The sequence below is a fragment of the Loxodonta africana genome, chromosome 1 (genome assembly GCF_030014295.1).
Source record: "Loxodonta africana isolate mLoxAfr1 chromosome 1, mLoxAfr1.hap2, whole genome shotgun sequence".
Taxonomy (NCBI): domain Eukaryota; kingdom Metazoa; phylum Chordata; class Mammalia; order Proboscidea; family Elephantidae; genus Loxodonta; species Loxodonta africana.
In genome coordinates this window covers 170064125-170080439 of record NC_087342.1, presented here as the reverse complement: position 1 = coordinate 170080439, position 16315 = coordinate 170064125, and the positions used below count along the sequence as shown (strand labels likewise).

Genomic DNA, 16315 nt, shown 5'->3' with positions numbered 1-16315 from the left:
TCTTCCTCAGTTCCCTAAATGAGCTTTCTAAAGTACGCATCAGACACTGTTATTCCCTTCTTAAAAACTTTACTGACCTCTGGTCCCCCACAGTGTAAAGTCCAAACAATAGCATGATGTGTACATAAGGCCTTCCATGAGCCCACTTCTTCCCAGGTAAACTAAACTACAGTATTTGTTTTCATGAACGTTGAATGATATTTTGTGCTTATATTCCTTTGCACATGTTCCCTGAATCTTTTGTTGCTCCTCCCAGCTTTTTTTTTTTTATAATTTTTATTGTGCTTTAAGTGAAAGTTTACCAATCAAGTCAGTCTCTCGTACAAACACCCATACACACCTTGCTACACACTCCCAATTACTCTCCCCCTAGTGATGCAGCCCGCTCTCTCCCTCCACTCTCTCCTTTCGTGTCCATTTCGCCACCTTCTAACCCCCTCCACCCTCTCATCTCCCCTCCCGGCAAGAGATGCCAACATAGTCTCAAGTGTCCAGCCGATCCAAGAAGCTCACTCCTCACCAGCATCCCTCTCCAACCCATTGTCCAGTCCAGTCCAGTCCAGTCCATGTCTGAAGAGTTGGCTTCGGGAATGGTTCCTGTCCTGGGGCAACAGGAGGTCTGGGGGCTGTGACCTCCGGGGTCCTTCTAGTCTCAGTCAGACCATTAAGTCTGGTCTTATGAGCATTTGGGGTCTGCATCCCACTGCTCTCCTGCTCCATCAGGGGATCTCTGTTGTGTTCCCCATCAGGGCAGTCGTTGGTTGTACCCGGGCACCATCTGGTTCTTCTGGTCTCAGGATGACGTACTCTCTGGTTCACGTGGCCCTTTCTGTCTCTTGGGCTCGTAACTGCCTTGTGTTCTTGGTGTTCTTCATTCTCCTTCGATCAAGGTGGGTTGAGACCAACTGATGCTTCTTAGATGGCTGCTTGCTAGCATTTAAGACCCCAGACGCCACTCTTCAAAGTGGGATGCAGAATGTTTTCTTAATGGATCTTATTATGCGCATTGACGTAGATGTCCCCTGAAACCATGGTCCCTAGAGCCCTGTCCCTGCTACGCTGGCCTTCGAAGCATTCAGTGTATTCAGGAAACTTCTTTGCTTTTGGTTTAGTCCAATTGTGCTGACCTCCCCTGTATTGTGTGCTGTCTTTCCCTTCACCTAAAGTAGTTCTTCTCTACTAACCTAATTAGTGAATGCCCCTCTCCCAACCCCCTCTGTCCCCCTCTCGTAACCACAAAAGAATGTTTTCTTCTCAGTTTAAACTATTTCTCAAGTTCTTATAACAGTGGTCTTATACAATATTTGTCCTTTTGCAACTGACTAATTTCACTCAGCATAATGCCTTCCAGGTTCCTCCATGTTACGAAATGTTTCACAGATTCCTCACTGCTCTTTATCGATGCATATTATTCCATTGTGTGAATATACCATAATTTGTTTATCCATTCATCCGTTGATGGACACCTTGGTTGCTTCCAGCTTTTTGCTATTGTAAACAGGGCTGCAGTAAACATGGGTGTGCATATATCTGTTTATGTAAAGGCTCTTATTTCTCTAGGATATATTGCAAGGAGTGGGATTGCTAGGATCGTATGGTAGTTCTATTCCTAACTTTTTAAGGAAGCGCCAAATCGATTTCCAAAGTGGTTGTACCATTTTACATTCCCACCAGCAGTGTATAAGTGTTCCAGTTTCTCCGCAGCCTCTCCAACATTTATTATTTTGTGTTTTTTAGATTAATGCCAGCCTTGTTGGAGTGAGATGAAATCTCATTGTAGTTTTGATTTGCATTTCTCTAATGGCTAATGATCGTGAACATTTCCTCATATATCTGTTAGCTACCTGAATGTCTTCTTTAGTGAAGTGTCTATTCATATCTTTTGCCCATTTTTTTAATTGGGTTATTTGTCTTTTTGCAGTTGAGTTTTTGCAGTATCATGTAGATTTTAGAGATAAGGCGTTGATCAGAAATGTCATAGCTAAAAACTGTTGCCCAGTCTGTAGGTAGTCTTTTTACTCTTTTGGTGAAGTCTTTGGATGAGCAGAGGTGTTTGATTTTTAGGAGCTCCCAGTTATCTAGTTTTTCTTCTACATTCTTTATAATGTTTTGTATACTGTTTATGCCATGTATTAGGGCTCCTAACGTTGTCCTTATTTTTTCTTCCATGATCTTTATCGTTTTAGATTTTATATTTAGGTCTTTGATCCATTTTGAGTTAGTTTTTGTGCATGGAGTGAGGTATGGGTCTTGTTTAATTTTTTTGCAGATGGATATCCAGTTATGCCAGCACCATTTGTTAAAAAGACTGTCTTTCCCCCATTTAACTGTTTTGGGACCTTTGTCAAATATCAGCTGCTCATATGTGGATGGATTTATGTCTGGATTCTTAGTTCTGTTCCACTGGTCCATGTATCTGTTGTACCAGTACCAGGCTGTTTTGACTACTGTGGCGGTATAATGGGCTCTAAAATCAGGTAAAGTAAGGCCTCCCACTTTGTTCTTCTTTTTCAGTAATGCCTTATTTATCCGGGGCCTCTTTCCCTTCCTTATGAAACTGGTGATTTGTTTCTCCATCTCATTAAAGAATGTCCTTGGGATTTGGATTGGAATTGCTTTAAATGTATAGATCGCTTTTGGTAGAATAGACATTTTTATAATGTTAAGTCTTCCTATCCACGAGCAAGGTATGTTCTTCCACTTATGAAGTCTCTTTTGGTTTCCTGCAGAAGTGTACTGTAGTTTTCTTTGTGTGAGTCTTTTACATCTCTGGTAAGATTTATTCCTAAGTATTTTATCTTCTTGGGGGCTACCATAAATGGCATTGACTTGGTGATTTCCCCTTTGATGTTCTTTTTCTTGGTGTAGAGGAATCCAACTGACTTTTGTATGTTTATCTTGTATCCCGATACTCTGCTCAACTCTTCTATTAGTTTCAGTAGTTTTCTGGAGAATTCCTTAGGGTTTTCTGTGTATAAGATCCTCTCATCTGCAAAAAGAGATACTTTTACTTCTTCTTTGCGAATCTGGATGCCCTTTATTTCTTTATCTAGCCTAATTGCTCTAGCTAGGACATCCAGCACAATGTTGAATACGAGTGGTGATAAAAGGCATCCTTGTCTGGTTCCCCGTCTTAGTGGGAATGTTTTCAGGCTCTCTCCATTTAGGGTGATGTTGGCTGTTGGCTTTGTATAAATGCCCTTTATTATGTTGAGGAATTTTCCTTCTATTCCTATTTTGCTGAGAGTTTTTATCATGAATGAGTATTGAACTTTGTCAAATACCTTTTCTGCATCGATTGGTAAAATCATGTGATTCTTTTGTTTTACTTATATGGTGAATTACATTAATTGTTTTTCTAAGGAGAACCATCCCTGCATACCTAGTATGAATCCCACTTGGTCGTGGTGAATTATTTTTTTTTGATATGTTGTTGAATTCTATTGGCTAGAATTTTGTTGAGGATTGTTGCATCTATGTTCATGAGGGATATAGGTCTATAATTTTGTTGTGGTGTCTTTACCTAGCTTTGGTATCAGGGATATGGTGGCTTCATAGAATGAGTTTGGTAGTATTCTGTCCTTTTCTATGCCCTGAAATACCTTTAGTAGTAGTAGTGTTAACTCTTCTCTGAAAGTTTGGTAGAACTCTGCAGTGAAGCCGTGCAGACCAGGGCTTTTTTTAGTTGGGAGTTTTCTGATTACCTTTACAATCTCTTCTTTCATTATGGGTCTATTTAGTTGTTCTACCTCTGTTTGTCTTAGTTTAGGTAGGTAGTGTGTTTTTAGGAATTGATCCATTTCTTCTACGTTTTCAAATTTGAGTATAGTTTTTCATAGTAATCTGATATGATTCTTTTAATTTCAGTTGGGTCTGTTGTAATATCGCCCCTCTCATTTCTTATTTGAGTTATTTGCTTCCTCTCCTGTTTTTCTTTTGTCAGTTTGGCCAGTGGTTTTGTCAATTTTGTTGATTTTTTCAAAAAACCAACTTTTGGTCTTGTTAATTCTTGCAATTGTTTTTCTGTTTTCTATTTCATTTAGTTCAGCTCTAATTTTTATTATTTGTTTTCTTCTGGTGCCTGTGGGTTTCTTTTGTTGCTCTCTTTCCATTTGTTCAAGTTGTTGGGATAATTCTTTGATTTTGGCCCTTCTTTTTGGATGTGTGAATTTATTGATACAAATTGGCCTCTGAGCACCGCTTTTGCTGTGTCCCAAAGGTTCTGATAGGAAGTGTTTTCATTCTCATTGGATTCTCTGAATTTCTTTATTCCATCCTTAATGTCTTCTATAATCCAGTCTTTTTGAGTAGGGTATTGTTCAGTTTCCAAGCGTTTGATTTCTTTTCCCGTTATTGAGTTCCACTTTTATGGCCTTATGGTCAGAGAAGATGCTTTGTAATATTGGAATGTTTTGGATTCTGCTAAGGCTTGCTTTATGACCTAATATGTGGTCTATTCTAGAGGATGTTCTGTGTGCGCTAGAAAAGAAAGTATACTTGGTTGCTGTTGGGTAGAGTGTTCTGTATATGTCTACAAGGTCAAGTTGGTTGATTGTGGCATTTAGATCTTCCATGTCTTTATTGAGCTTCTTTCTGGATGTCCTGTCCTTCACCGAAAGTGGTGTGTTGAAGTCTCCTACTATTATTGTGGAGCTGTCTATCTCACCTTTCAGTGCTGATGGAGTTTGTTTTATGTATCTTGAAGCCCTGTCATTTGGTGCATAAATATTTAATACGGTTATATCATCTTGGTATATTGTCCCTTTAATCATTTTATAGTGTACTTATCTTTTCTGATGGATTTAACTTTAAACTTTATTTTGTCAGAAATTAATATTGCCACTCCTACTCTTTTTTGATTGTTGTTTGCTTGATATATTTTTTTCCATCCTTTGAGTTTGTTTGTGTCTCTAAGGTGTGTCTCTTGTAGGCAGCATATAGATGGATCTTGTTTTTTAATCCATTCTGCCACTCTCTGTCTCTTTATTGGCGCATTTAGTTCATTTATATTCAGGGTAATTATGGATAGGTATGAATTTAGTGCTATCATTTTGATGTCTTTTTGTGTGTGTTGACAGTTTCTTTTTCCCACTTGACTTTATGTGCTGAGTAGATTTTCTTTATATAGTGTCCTTTCCTCATATTTGTTGTTGTTGATTTTGTTTCTGCTGAGTCTGTATTTTTCTCTTGTATTTTATTTTGATGAGTAGGATAGTTTATCTCCTTTGTGGTTACCTTATTATTTACCCCTATTTTTCTAAATTTATAACTAACTTTTATTTCTTTGTATTGCTGTATCCTCCTCTCCATATGGAAGGTGTATGATTACATTTCTTAGTCCCTCTTTATTATTTTAATGTTGTCTTCTTTTATATAATAACATTGCTCTTACCCTGTGTTGGGCTTTTTTTTTTAATCTTGCTTTGTTTTTTTTTTTTTTGGATTTCCCTGTCTGGGTTGACTTCTGGTTGCTCTGCCCAGTGTTCTAGTCTTGGGTTGACACCTGATATTATTGAGTTTCTAACCAAAGAACTCCCTTTAGTATTTCTTGTAGTTTTTCTGGAAATGTCTTAATTTGTTTAATGTGTTTTTCTGGAAATGTCTTAATTTCACCTTCATATTTAAGGGAGAGTTTTGATGGATATACGATTCTTGGCAGGCAGTTTTTTTCCTTCAGTTTTTTAAACATGCCATCCCATTGCCCTCTTGCCTGTATGGTTTCTGCTGAGTAGTCCGAGCTTATTCTTATTGGCTCTCCTTTGTAGGTGACTTTTTGTTCACCCCCCTGCTCTTATAATTCTTTATCTTTGGTTTTGGCAAGCTTGATTATAGTATGTCTTGGTGACTTTCTTTGAAGATCTACCTTATGTGGAGTTCGATGACCATCTTGGGTAGATATCTTCTTATCTTTCACAATATCAGGGAAGTTTTCTACCAACAAATCTTCAACAATTTTCTCTGTATTTTCTATTTTCCCTCCCTGTTCTGGTACTCCAGTTACTCGTAGGTTATTTCTCTTGATAGAGTCCCACATGATTCTTTAGGCTTCTTCATTTTTTTAAATTGTTTTATCTGATTTTTCTTCAAATATATATTAGTGCCACGTGATTTATCTTTGAGTTCAGAAATTCTAGCTTCTACTTGCTCAGTTCTGCTCCTCTGACTTTCTATTGTGTTATCTAATTCTGTAATTTTATTGTTAATCTTCTGAATTTCTGATTGCTGTCTGTCTATGGATTTTTCCAGCTTATTAAACTTTTCATTACGTTCCTGAATAATCTTTCTAATTTCTTCAGTTGCTTTATCTGTGTGTTCCTTGGCTTGTTCTGCATATTTCCTCATTTCCTTCCTAATGTCTTGAAGGGTTCTGTATATTAAACTTTTGTATTCTGCATCTGGTAATTCCAGGAATACACTTTCATGTAGAAGATCCCTGGATTCTTTGTTTTGAGTGGCTGTTGACGTGATCATGGCCTGTTTCTCTTTGTGACTTGATATTGACTGTTGTCTCGGAGCCATCTCTAAGTTATTGTATTAGTTTATGCTTGCTTGCTGTGTCGTAGCTGCTTGTTTTGTTTTGGTATACCCCTATGGGTTGCTTGAGTGAGCTAGCTTGATTATTTTCACCTTTGGAGCTCTGGTGTCCTGTCCCCAGCTGGCTAGAGCTGTTATCAGGTATATCAGTCTAGGATTCTATTCAGTTTTCTTGTATGAATTCAGCCCAGGTTTCCAGGTAGCTGATATCAAGTGTATGGTACAGGCTCTGTCCTACAGTCTTAGAGGGGCAGGGTTGATTGGCGTATATACCAGTATCTGATTGCAGGAGGGTATCACGCTCTGGACAAGCAGGGGGCTGAGAACCTACCCCCAGGTGTCTGTGAGGAAAACGCGTCTCTGTTCCGTAGAGTGTGCTGGTGGGTGGGTTCTGCAGAGGGACCATGGGCACCCAAAGTTTTTGGTTGTAAGGACTGGGAGGTACCAGTTATCTTTGGACCTCTTTCATGGGTGGCTGGGTGAACTCAATGGAGCTACCAGTCTTTAGGTCCCTGATGTGGGTAGGTGAGGACCTTGTTTAATAGGCAATGTCAAACATCAAACACCCACCTCTCCACTGCACAGCTGAAATGGTTGGAATTTACCAACAAGGGCCTATTCTCCTGAAATAGGCCCACACAGGTCCATGCAGAAGGGAAGGTGCTCAAGGAGCATGGTTGGTTTATGCCTGGACAGGAGTGCCTTCTCTCCTGAGCTCCTCTGGTTAATGGAGCTAGCAAATTGTCTTTTCCCCCCACTTGCAAATTTTTTCCTTCTCCAAGGCCAGGAGAATGGCTCTAGGTGCTCACCAGGGTCTATTCAGGCCCAGGGATTCAGCCGCTGAAGCCGGCTTGGGGTGGGGGGGTGCAATAAAATATACGCAAGTACTTAGCTTTTGCCGGGAGTGCCATTCTCCTCAGGTTCCGGAGGTGTGAGTGGGCTGTGCTGCTGGCTGCTTCTCCCCGAGGAAACTGTGGCTGAATGCTGGTAACAATCCACCGCTGACGCCCGAGAATAGTGCCTGAGGGTTCCCCATGATTCAGGTCTGGTAACTCCTCTCCACTTCTGAACGGCCTCTCCCTCCCCCTGCCCCTCAATTCATTGTCTGAGCTTGCCCTTGATGCTCAGGGGTCCAAGCTTGTCACAAATAGACTCGTGTCACTTGTTTCTTCTGGCCTTTGTTGTAAAGAGGGCTCGATGGAAGCGTCTCTCTATTCCACCATCTTGTCTCTGCCCCCCAGCTTCTTTTTAATCTTGATCAGCCATTCATTCATTCATTCCTTTGAACTTCTATTCATAACTTCTGTCTTAAACATCATCTCTTTTGTGATTCTCTTAGCCAGAAGTGGTCATTTCCACCGTTGTGCCATCTCTACACTATGTACATGCTTCCTATATACTTGTCATATATATATACTTCTTAGATACTTGTCACTATGTATTGTAACAAAATGCTTAAGAATTCTGAGTCTGGATTCGGGATGCCAGGGTTTAAATCTCAGCTCTATCACTTAACTAGCTGTATAACTTTGGGCAAATTATTTAACTTTTTTATATCTCAGTTTTCTTACCTGTAAAATGGGCCTAGTGATAGTATCTCCTTCCGTAATTTTGTTTGGAGTATTAAATGAGTTAAAACATGTAAAGGATTTAGAATGGTGCCTGACTAAATGCTAATTGTTGTTGTTGAGTGCTGTTGAGTCAATTTTCTACTCTGAGCAATCGTATGTGACAGAGAATTGCCCCGTAGAGTTTTCTATGCTGTAATAGTTATGGGAGCAAGCAGATGGCCAGGTCTTTCCTACACAGCTGCTGGGTGGGTTCAAACAGCCAGTCTTTTGGTTAGCAGCCAAACACTTAACCATTGTGCCACCAGGGTTCCTTAACTGCTTATTAAAAACCAAAAAAAAAAAAAAAAAAAACCCGGTGCTGTCAAGTCGATTCTGACTCATAGCGACCGTATGGGACAGAGTAGAACTGCCCCATAGAGTTTCCCAGGAGCATCTGGCGGATTCGAACTGCTGACCCTTTGGTTAGCAGCCGTAGCACTTAACCACTACGCCACCCTGGTAATTGTTGTCCTCCTCCTCCTCAACATCTATGTGAGATGTTTGTGCAGAGGTGCTGTACCTTAAGTAGTAGTGCCATAAGAGGTGCTAAGTAAATGTTTGTTCAGTGAATGAATGAGAGACTCTAGATGAGTGCCTTCACTTTACTGAGAAAAGAAAGACTCAGATAATGAAAATAATTTGCTGAAATGAATCTCAGGTTTTGAGATTCTCAGTTTAGGGCTCTTTTCAGCACAGCTGTTGACTCTGTTGTTAGATTTCTTTCTTTCTTTACTTAATTCTCGTTTCTCTCTAATTGCTGATGTTAATTTGTCCATATTGGAATAGAAAAATATTTCAGAACAGTCGTATACACATAATGGATACTTAATAAATGTATCCTTGTTGATTTATAGAGTGCTTCCAAGAAAGTACTATCTGATTTGCAGTTTATTCTGTACAGTACATTGTTCCTTTAATTTTAACTTTAAAAAATTCTGTAGAAAATAGGGCTAATCTAACTCAAAGTCTGAGTGTCTTTTTTTAAACTGATTCAAGCTGGTTAGTCAGTAGAGGGTGCTCTAACATTGCCATTTTGAGAGGTGAAGGTTCTTATTCAAAATTTATATTTGTTACTTCCATGTTAGAATTATTTTAAAATAACAGTTTTTGGTGCTTTTAAAGAATACTTCCTTAGTAAGCACTAGTGTTGCTTTAGATTCTAGGCCTTCTGGTAAATAATTTAGAGAAAAGTCCTTTTTGTCCACTATAAAACAAGTATCTCTAATGAGAGGTGATTATTCTGTGTAAATTGTCTTATTTTCAGGACTGGTTGTCGAAAGTAGAAGCTGAAACTACCTTCTGAATTAAAAAAAGTAAAGCATAGACATAACCGAGTGACCTAGAATTTAATACTATAGCCATGTGATTTTAAAAGTAAACTTAAGCAAAGTGCTTTATTGAAAACTTGTGTACAGTCTTTCTTCAAAGTTTTAAGAACTTTAAAATCTGAATTATAAATACTTTGCAGACCTTTTTCTTATTTCCATCATGCTTCTTAAGGTTGTGAATTTCTAGAATTTTAAAAATTGTTCTGTAAGTTGGATTTTGAACTGTTGTTTATGTCACTTTATACATGTATTGTTCCCCATGATTATTTTTGTACTCTTCATACATAAGAATTGGATTATTTCGTTCATTTTAGTTAGGTTTAGGAACCTGGGAGATACAGTGCTATTCTAAGACTGCATTTGTATCATACATAGAGTAAGGCAAAGGTCATAGCAATCATTAAATTGCTTTGGTTTGCATTTATAGTTGCACCTCTTCTTTAATTCAGTCACATGTAATGCTGTTTTCAGTGAACCCCTAATGTAGCAAACCTCTGAAATGTTTGCATTTATTTCACTGAAATGGAATTAGTCAATAGTTTTCTAGCATATGGGGAAGGTGCCTTTCAAAGCTGATGTTTGAATATGGCTTTGCCTGTCTGACTGCAGATGGTTAGCTAGAATGTGTGCCCTTGGCTGAAATCACAACACATCCATTATTGCTACACTTTGTGCCAGTATGGATCTATATGTAAGCAGTAATTAAAAGGTAAAGAAGAGGGAAGAACTTAAGCAAGGAAGCATGAAAATATATTCATTTTGAGAATTGAATTTGGGAAAGACTAGAGCAGTGTACAGAAGAGAAAGAAAAAGATAAAATTTGAAAATGGATTTAATACTAAAAATTCAGATGCAGTCATTTTTTATAGGAGAGTAGCTTGAACCTTTAGTTGGGTCTTCTTCTGGGATATCCAGGTTCAAATCTGACCTCTTCTTTTTCTATTAAGTTTAGGTTAGATGGTCACAGTAGCAATATAATAGTTAAGTGGCAAATTATGATTTACTTACAGTTAAGGTTAATGTGGTTTCCCTGTTTTGGGTTTAGTAGCCTCCAGACAAGAATAGCTGTAGAGAATATCTAGAGAAATTATACAAATTTGTACTTTTGAAGTCCTTGACATACATCAGGTTATGGTGTATGAGAAATTTAGTACCATTAATTTTCACCAGTTCTGTTTTCTTTTGTAGATTTTCTTGAATATTAATAGAATCATCAGAAATAAGTACTCTGGGAGCTAATTAATTCAGACATTATGTTTGTTAGGCATTAGTGTCCTTGCATCATAATCATTCTAGTAACAGCTGCACTGAATCACGTGTGAGCTGTAGAATTTGCCGATAGAAATAAGTACAGTTATTTTACCAAGTTTTTCTAATTCAGTTTTATTTTTAAAGATTGTTAATGTAGTAATTAACTATTATATTATTTAGAATATTTTTATGTTAATACTTTATTTAAATTAGAATTTTTAGAAAGTATAATAAATTGCCATCTTAATCCTTAAAATACCAAGAAAAAGAGTCATCACAATTTACCATCTGAGTCCAATGAATTTTTAAAACCTTATAAATTTTTTTATTTATATTTCCAAGTCATTTTAGAAATAATTTAATGAAGCCAGAACAAAGGTGTAATGTATAACAACTTTATTACAAATTTTCATAAGCATCTAAGTACAACCAATTTATATTTTTATTGCATATTTTCCTTGTTCTGAGATATATATGCCTGAAACAAGCAATGTCCTGTGAATACAGTAAACTGCTCATCAGTTATTCTACTTGAACCTAGAACATATATCATGTATCTTGTAAATAGTAATTCTAGATTTCAAATAGATCCCTAAGAGATTCTAGCTTATGACTTCTGGCTCTTCTTGCAGTTAACAGCACTACTTGAAGAATTTTTAAAACCTGTGACAGCTCATGCATTTGTTGTAAAATATTTTCATTTTTGCATTAGTAAGCACAATTAAAATGATCAGTCCAGTGGCTTTTTTAAAATTATTCATTTCTATATTATCTAATCCCTTCCAAACATCTTTGTGTACAAATTTGCTTTCAATATTTGCCCACTTAATGTAAGGTAAATTGTAGTGCACAGAAGTCATTAAAGAATGAAAAAATACTGTCAAAAAATACTGTCATACATCCATTTAGCAAAATGGAATCACTCAGGCTCTTGTCATAAAATACCGGGTGATGAAAATCCTTTTTGTTGAACGACTAATTGGGTAAGAATACCACATGTCATTTTTGTCCTTAAAAATACATTATTTACTCATCAGTTCTTGAGTTCTATAAAATTCATCTAGGATATCATTATCTAAAGACTCAGCCTTGAGATTTTATCATCATCGTAAAGTCTAGAATACTGCTGTCTGTCTCTGTATTCATCTTCTGATTTCTGTAGTGACTGTAAAACGTCTTCCTCTTTCAGTTTTCTTCTCACTGACATTTTGGTTAGAAAATGAAAAATTCTGAATTCTCAACTAAGTTAATGATAGCTAAAACCAGACCCCAAAGATGGAGTCTCCATTCTCATTTTACACATTCTTAAAAGATGATGCAATACTTCAGGCCATACAGAAAGAAAATGGAAAAAGATGCACTTGCAATGATCTACTTTATTATCATATCGTTCCAGGCATTTCATTGTTCTTTGTCTTAACTACTTTATTCTTTTTAGCATAATTGAAAATATTTGATGAGTAAATTGTGAAATAATTCTTAGGATGATGACATAGTAAAATGTTTCAAGATATAGGAAAAAGTAAGAATGCTAAGATCCCACAATATAGCTTAGATTTATAAAAGTGTCTAGTGGATCCATATGGCAATTGCGAGATAGAACGAGTTGTAAATTTTCCCTTTGTTCTTTGAAAATCCTTTCAAAAGTAATAAAAGTCTCGAAGTTTGAAATCTTAAAATACTAGAACTGCTCAAAAAAGAAACTCATAATCTAAAATTGGGTCCTTTGGATCTTGGTAATATACTGATATAATATATCTTTATTGATTTATTCATTCAGCAGCTGTTGATTCTCTAGTTTGTTCAACGTTCTGTGTGCTTACAGTTTTCTTATTTTAATATTGAGGGTAAAAAATAATTGACAATTATGTCTTCTTACAGTTAACTTGTATTCTGACCCAAGTTTTTATTTTAAAAATTGCATAAGTTTATGTCACATTCTAGATTGCATTAAGTTATGATATTTGATTTAATTTTAGAATTCATTTACAGTTCCATTTGTGAGTGGCAGGAAATTTGTGCAACATTGAATTCCTAGTCATTTGATTAGGATTTCTGGTGAATCTATCCAACTGATCAACAATTTACTAAAAATATTCTGTGTAATTGTTTTTACAGTGCTGCATAGAATTTGGTAAAGCAGCATGCTTAGTGGTTAAGAGCTATGGCTGCTAACCAAAGGGTCAGCAGTTCAAATCCACTAGCTGCTCCTTGGAAATCCTATGAGACAGTTCTACCCTGTCCTTTAGGGTCGCTTTGAGTCAGAATCAACTCAACAGCAATGGATTTCTGCCAGTTTTGATATTTATGAATGCTGAGTAAATCAAACCTTATTTATTAAGGATCCACATTCATTCTTAACCTATTTGCAGGTACCTTAAAGGGGCATAAAAAAAAAAAAAAACTTGCTCTGTTCTGAAAAGTACAAGGCATTATACAGTTTTAATAGTTCAGAGAGTCAGAGAGAAGGACCAGAATAGAATAGAATCAATAACTTGTACATTGTAATACATATATATTTTTAATTATTATTTTTACTTCTGTTTTTGACTGAGGCCAGGGCTTTTCCTGGTTTAACATTTTCTTAAGTAATGATAATATTAGGAAATGTTTTATTATTTGGGGAGTCTTTCAATTTTTCTTCAGTATTCTTTTCTAGTTATGAAGGATTAGTGTTAGTTGCTGACTTTCAGATAGAGAAAACCTTAGCATTATTAAGAGATACAACACATATAAGATTAAAGTTACCCACTGTTTTGTTAATAGGGCATTTATTCTAAATTCATCCTAAATAAGTACATGATCTCTAGTAATTGACTTTCCACAATTATAAAATGTAGAAAAATGGAAACATAAATACTAGCCAATATTTGAATCAGGGTCAGGTGATATACTGTGTCATTCATTTTGAGGGAAATTAGATGTATTTTTAAATTTTGAGGCTCTTAAATCTAGGAATAACTTTCCTGTGGTATACAGATAAGAATGGGACTGTACGTAATATTAAATATTCCTCTTTTTGCTAATGTTGAGAGTACTAATTTAATTCTGATTCACTAATTAAGCTACCTCACTAACAATACTTTAAAAGGATAATTTAAAAAATAAGGTTTGTCCATTTTAATCTTCAATGTTTATATTATTAATCTTTGTTTATTGCTAAATAATTTACTTCACTGTGAGTAATGATTATATTAGGAAAGGTTCTCTTATTTAGGAAGTCCAAAGCTTATTTAAAAAAAAAACTTTTGGAATTAGTCTGTAGAAGAGTATTTGGTGACTTGGAAAAATGTTGACATTATATTGTTTTTGAAAAAAGCAGGTTGTAGTACAATTTGTAAAAGAATCTATATTTAGGTATGTATGCATAAGTAGAAGACTGGAAATTTATATGCTATAGTGTTGACAGTCATAACTACAGAATAGGTGACGTGCATGCTTTTTAGGTGCTCTTCTCAGTTCTTAAAATTTTCTAAACTTTTGTTATTTTAAAAATCAAAAATATACTTAAACTTAAAAAACCAGTTGCCCAGTATGGCTACCAGAATGATAATTAGATAATGCAGTTCCTTAACGTAACACAGTGCACATGTTATACCTCAGCACATTCCATTAGGTATATTGAAGCTCTGGGGGGGGATGAAATGGTCAGGAAAAAAGTCATCTGATACTTGGAAAATATCCCATATTAGACCTGGCACATAACCGTGTGTAAAATATTATCTTCCTGTGAATTGCAACTGTAGCCCCTGATGTTAAAACATGCTGGAAATTTATTTTGGAGTTGTAGTTATAACTTAAATATTTATTCTTTCTTAAAATATACTCTTTCATTTTTAGGCATTATCCAATTGGTTTGCTATTTGATCTTCTTGCATCAAGTTCAGCTCTTCCTTGGAACATCACAGTACATTTTAAGGTATAGTTTAAATAGAATTTCTCATCTGTCCCACTTGTGATAATTCATAAGTAGACTTAGAGTAGGGTTCTAAAAAAGTAGAGTTTATTGCTTATACCCAGTACTCTTTACAGTTGCTAAGCTACCATTAGTGTTTATCTGTAAACTGCCTTTCAATTTCTTCTTAACTTTTGGCAGAACCATTTATATACATTTAATGTTTAAAAGTCTTTTTTTTTCCTTCAGTTAGAGCTGAATACATTGTGTTTAAATTTGGAAAATTTTATATTAAAAAAATCTCAAATAGAACAAAAATCCTTTGTATAGTGTAGAGATAGAGGATGTGGGGGAAGACATAACCTAATACTGCTAACTAATTCTAAGGCTATTTTGATTGAATTGAGAAACGGGTTAGGAGATGGAAGCCCAAACACTGATGGAAGTCTGTTTTGAAGAATATTAATTCCTGTAGTTCATAAGACCAGGCCAAATAGTTTTGATGTAACCTAATTTTGTCTCCATGTATTATAAAGTGCTGCTTCTGAATCTTACCCTCTTGTCCCCAAGTCATCCATCTCCATATGACAAACACCATTGAAGGCTCAGAAACAGCCATTAGGGGATCACTAGGCAGTGATTCGCAAATAGTGATGAGTAGGGGGAGGGAGGCATGCAGAGTTTGAAAAAGCCATTTACGCATCCCTGATTTGCCTTCCCGTGTGGCACCCATTCAGAATCACTGCCCAAAGCCTGCTCACCCATTCTTCCTACAATGCTTTCCTTCATGTTCTGGAATTGAGTTTATGGGTCATTGAAGCTGTCTGAAACTTAAGAGCTGTTGCTGTTCAGTGACAAGTAATCAGGTAGTAGCCCTGTGAAGGAGTGTAGGAAGTGGTGTGGAAAGTAAGAAAAACGCAGCATTTCATATTGAAGCATACTTGTGATTTCCATGGAGTAAGTCAATGATAGCAGGAACCAACTTAACTAAAGGAAATTTTATAACTGGGAGGAGTTTGTTACTGTACAACAGTGTAAAATTATTAAAATAATGAAGCTTTTTGATACAAATCAGCTTTTGATGTGCATTTCTCACTAGTATTGAAACTCAGAGTCAGATATGCTTACTTTCAGTCAGGTATGCTGTCTTAAGAAAGCCATAAGGGAACTTTCAGGTCTGTATTTAGGCCACCAGTGGGACTTGAATACACTTAGAAAAAATTTGGTTTTTATTAAGTCCAGATCTCAATACAATCAGAATTTTGACACACAGTTGTCACATTGGTTAGAGGGATTTGAAGATGAATTGAAAGGAAAATTAAAATTTCTTTTGTAATTTTACTAACTATAGACGGCTAGCATTCCTTAGGATAAAAAGAATATTTAGAAGGAAACTAAAACCACAGGATCCAGAGAAAAAGTGTCTAGTTTACCTTTCAGTTTGATTTTGGTACCAGAGTCTACTTATCTGTGTCCCTAAGCTGAGAGGAAAAAAATATGATAACACAGTAACTTGACCTGGTATTTCATTTTCTACCTTTAAATTGTTATTATTTTATTTACAGAACTGTATTTTTAGGTATTTTTGGTAAGGAGCTCTCTTGAAATATTTGTTGAGCTTTTTACTATGTGCAGATACTGTGCTAACTGTTTGGTATACGTAGGTGAACAAAATAGGCTTAGTTTCTGCCCTCGTG

The 16315-nt window shown here is 36.1% G+C and overlaps 1 protein-coding gene across 8 annotated transcripts in view; it reads left to right on the top strand.

The window, feature by feature from the left end:
- Positions 1-16315, top strand: part of ATG5 (autophagy related 5) — a 220824-nt gene that overhangs the window by 38367 nt on the left and 166142 nt on the right. For all 8 annotated transcript variants that reach the window (XR_010322545.1, XM_023543213.2, XM_023543205.2 and 5 more), the window contains exon 4: positions 14564-14642. Coding sequence is in view for 7 of the 8 variants with exons in the window: in XM_023543213.2 (XP_023398981.1) it covers positions 14564-14642 (79 nt within the window). In the remaining variant the exon portion in view is untranslated. The remainder of the gene's footprint in view (positions 1-14563; positions 14643-16315) is intronic.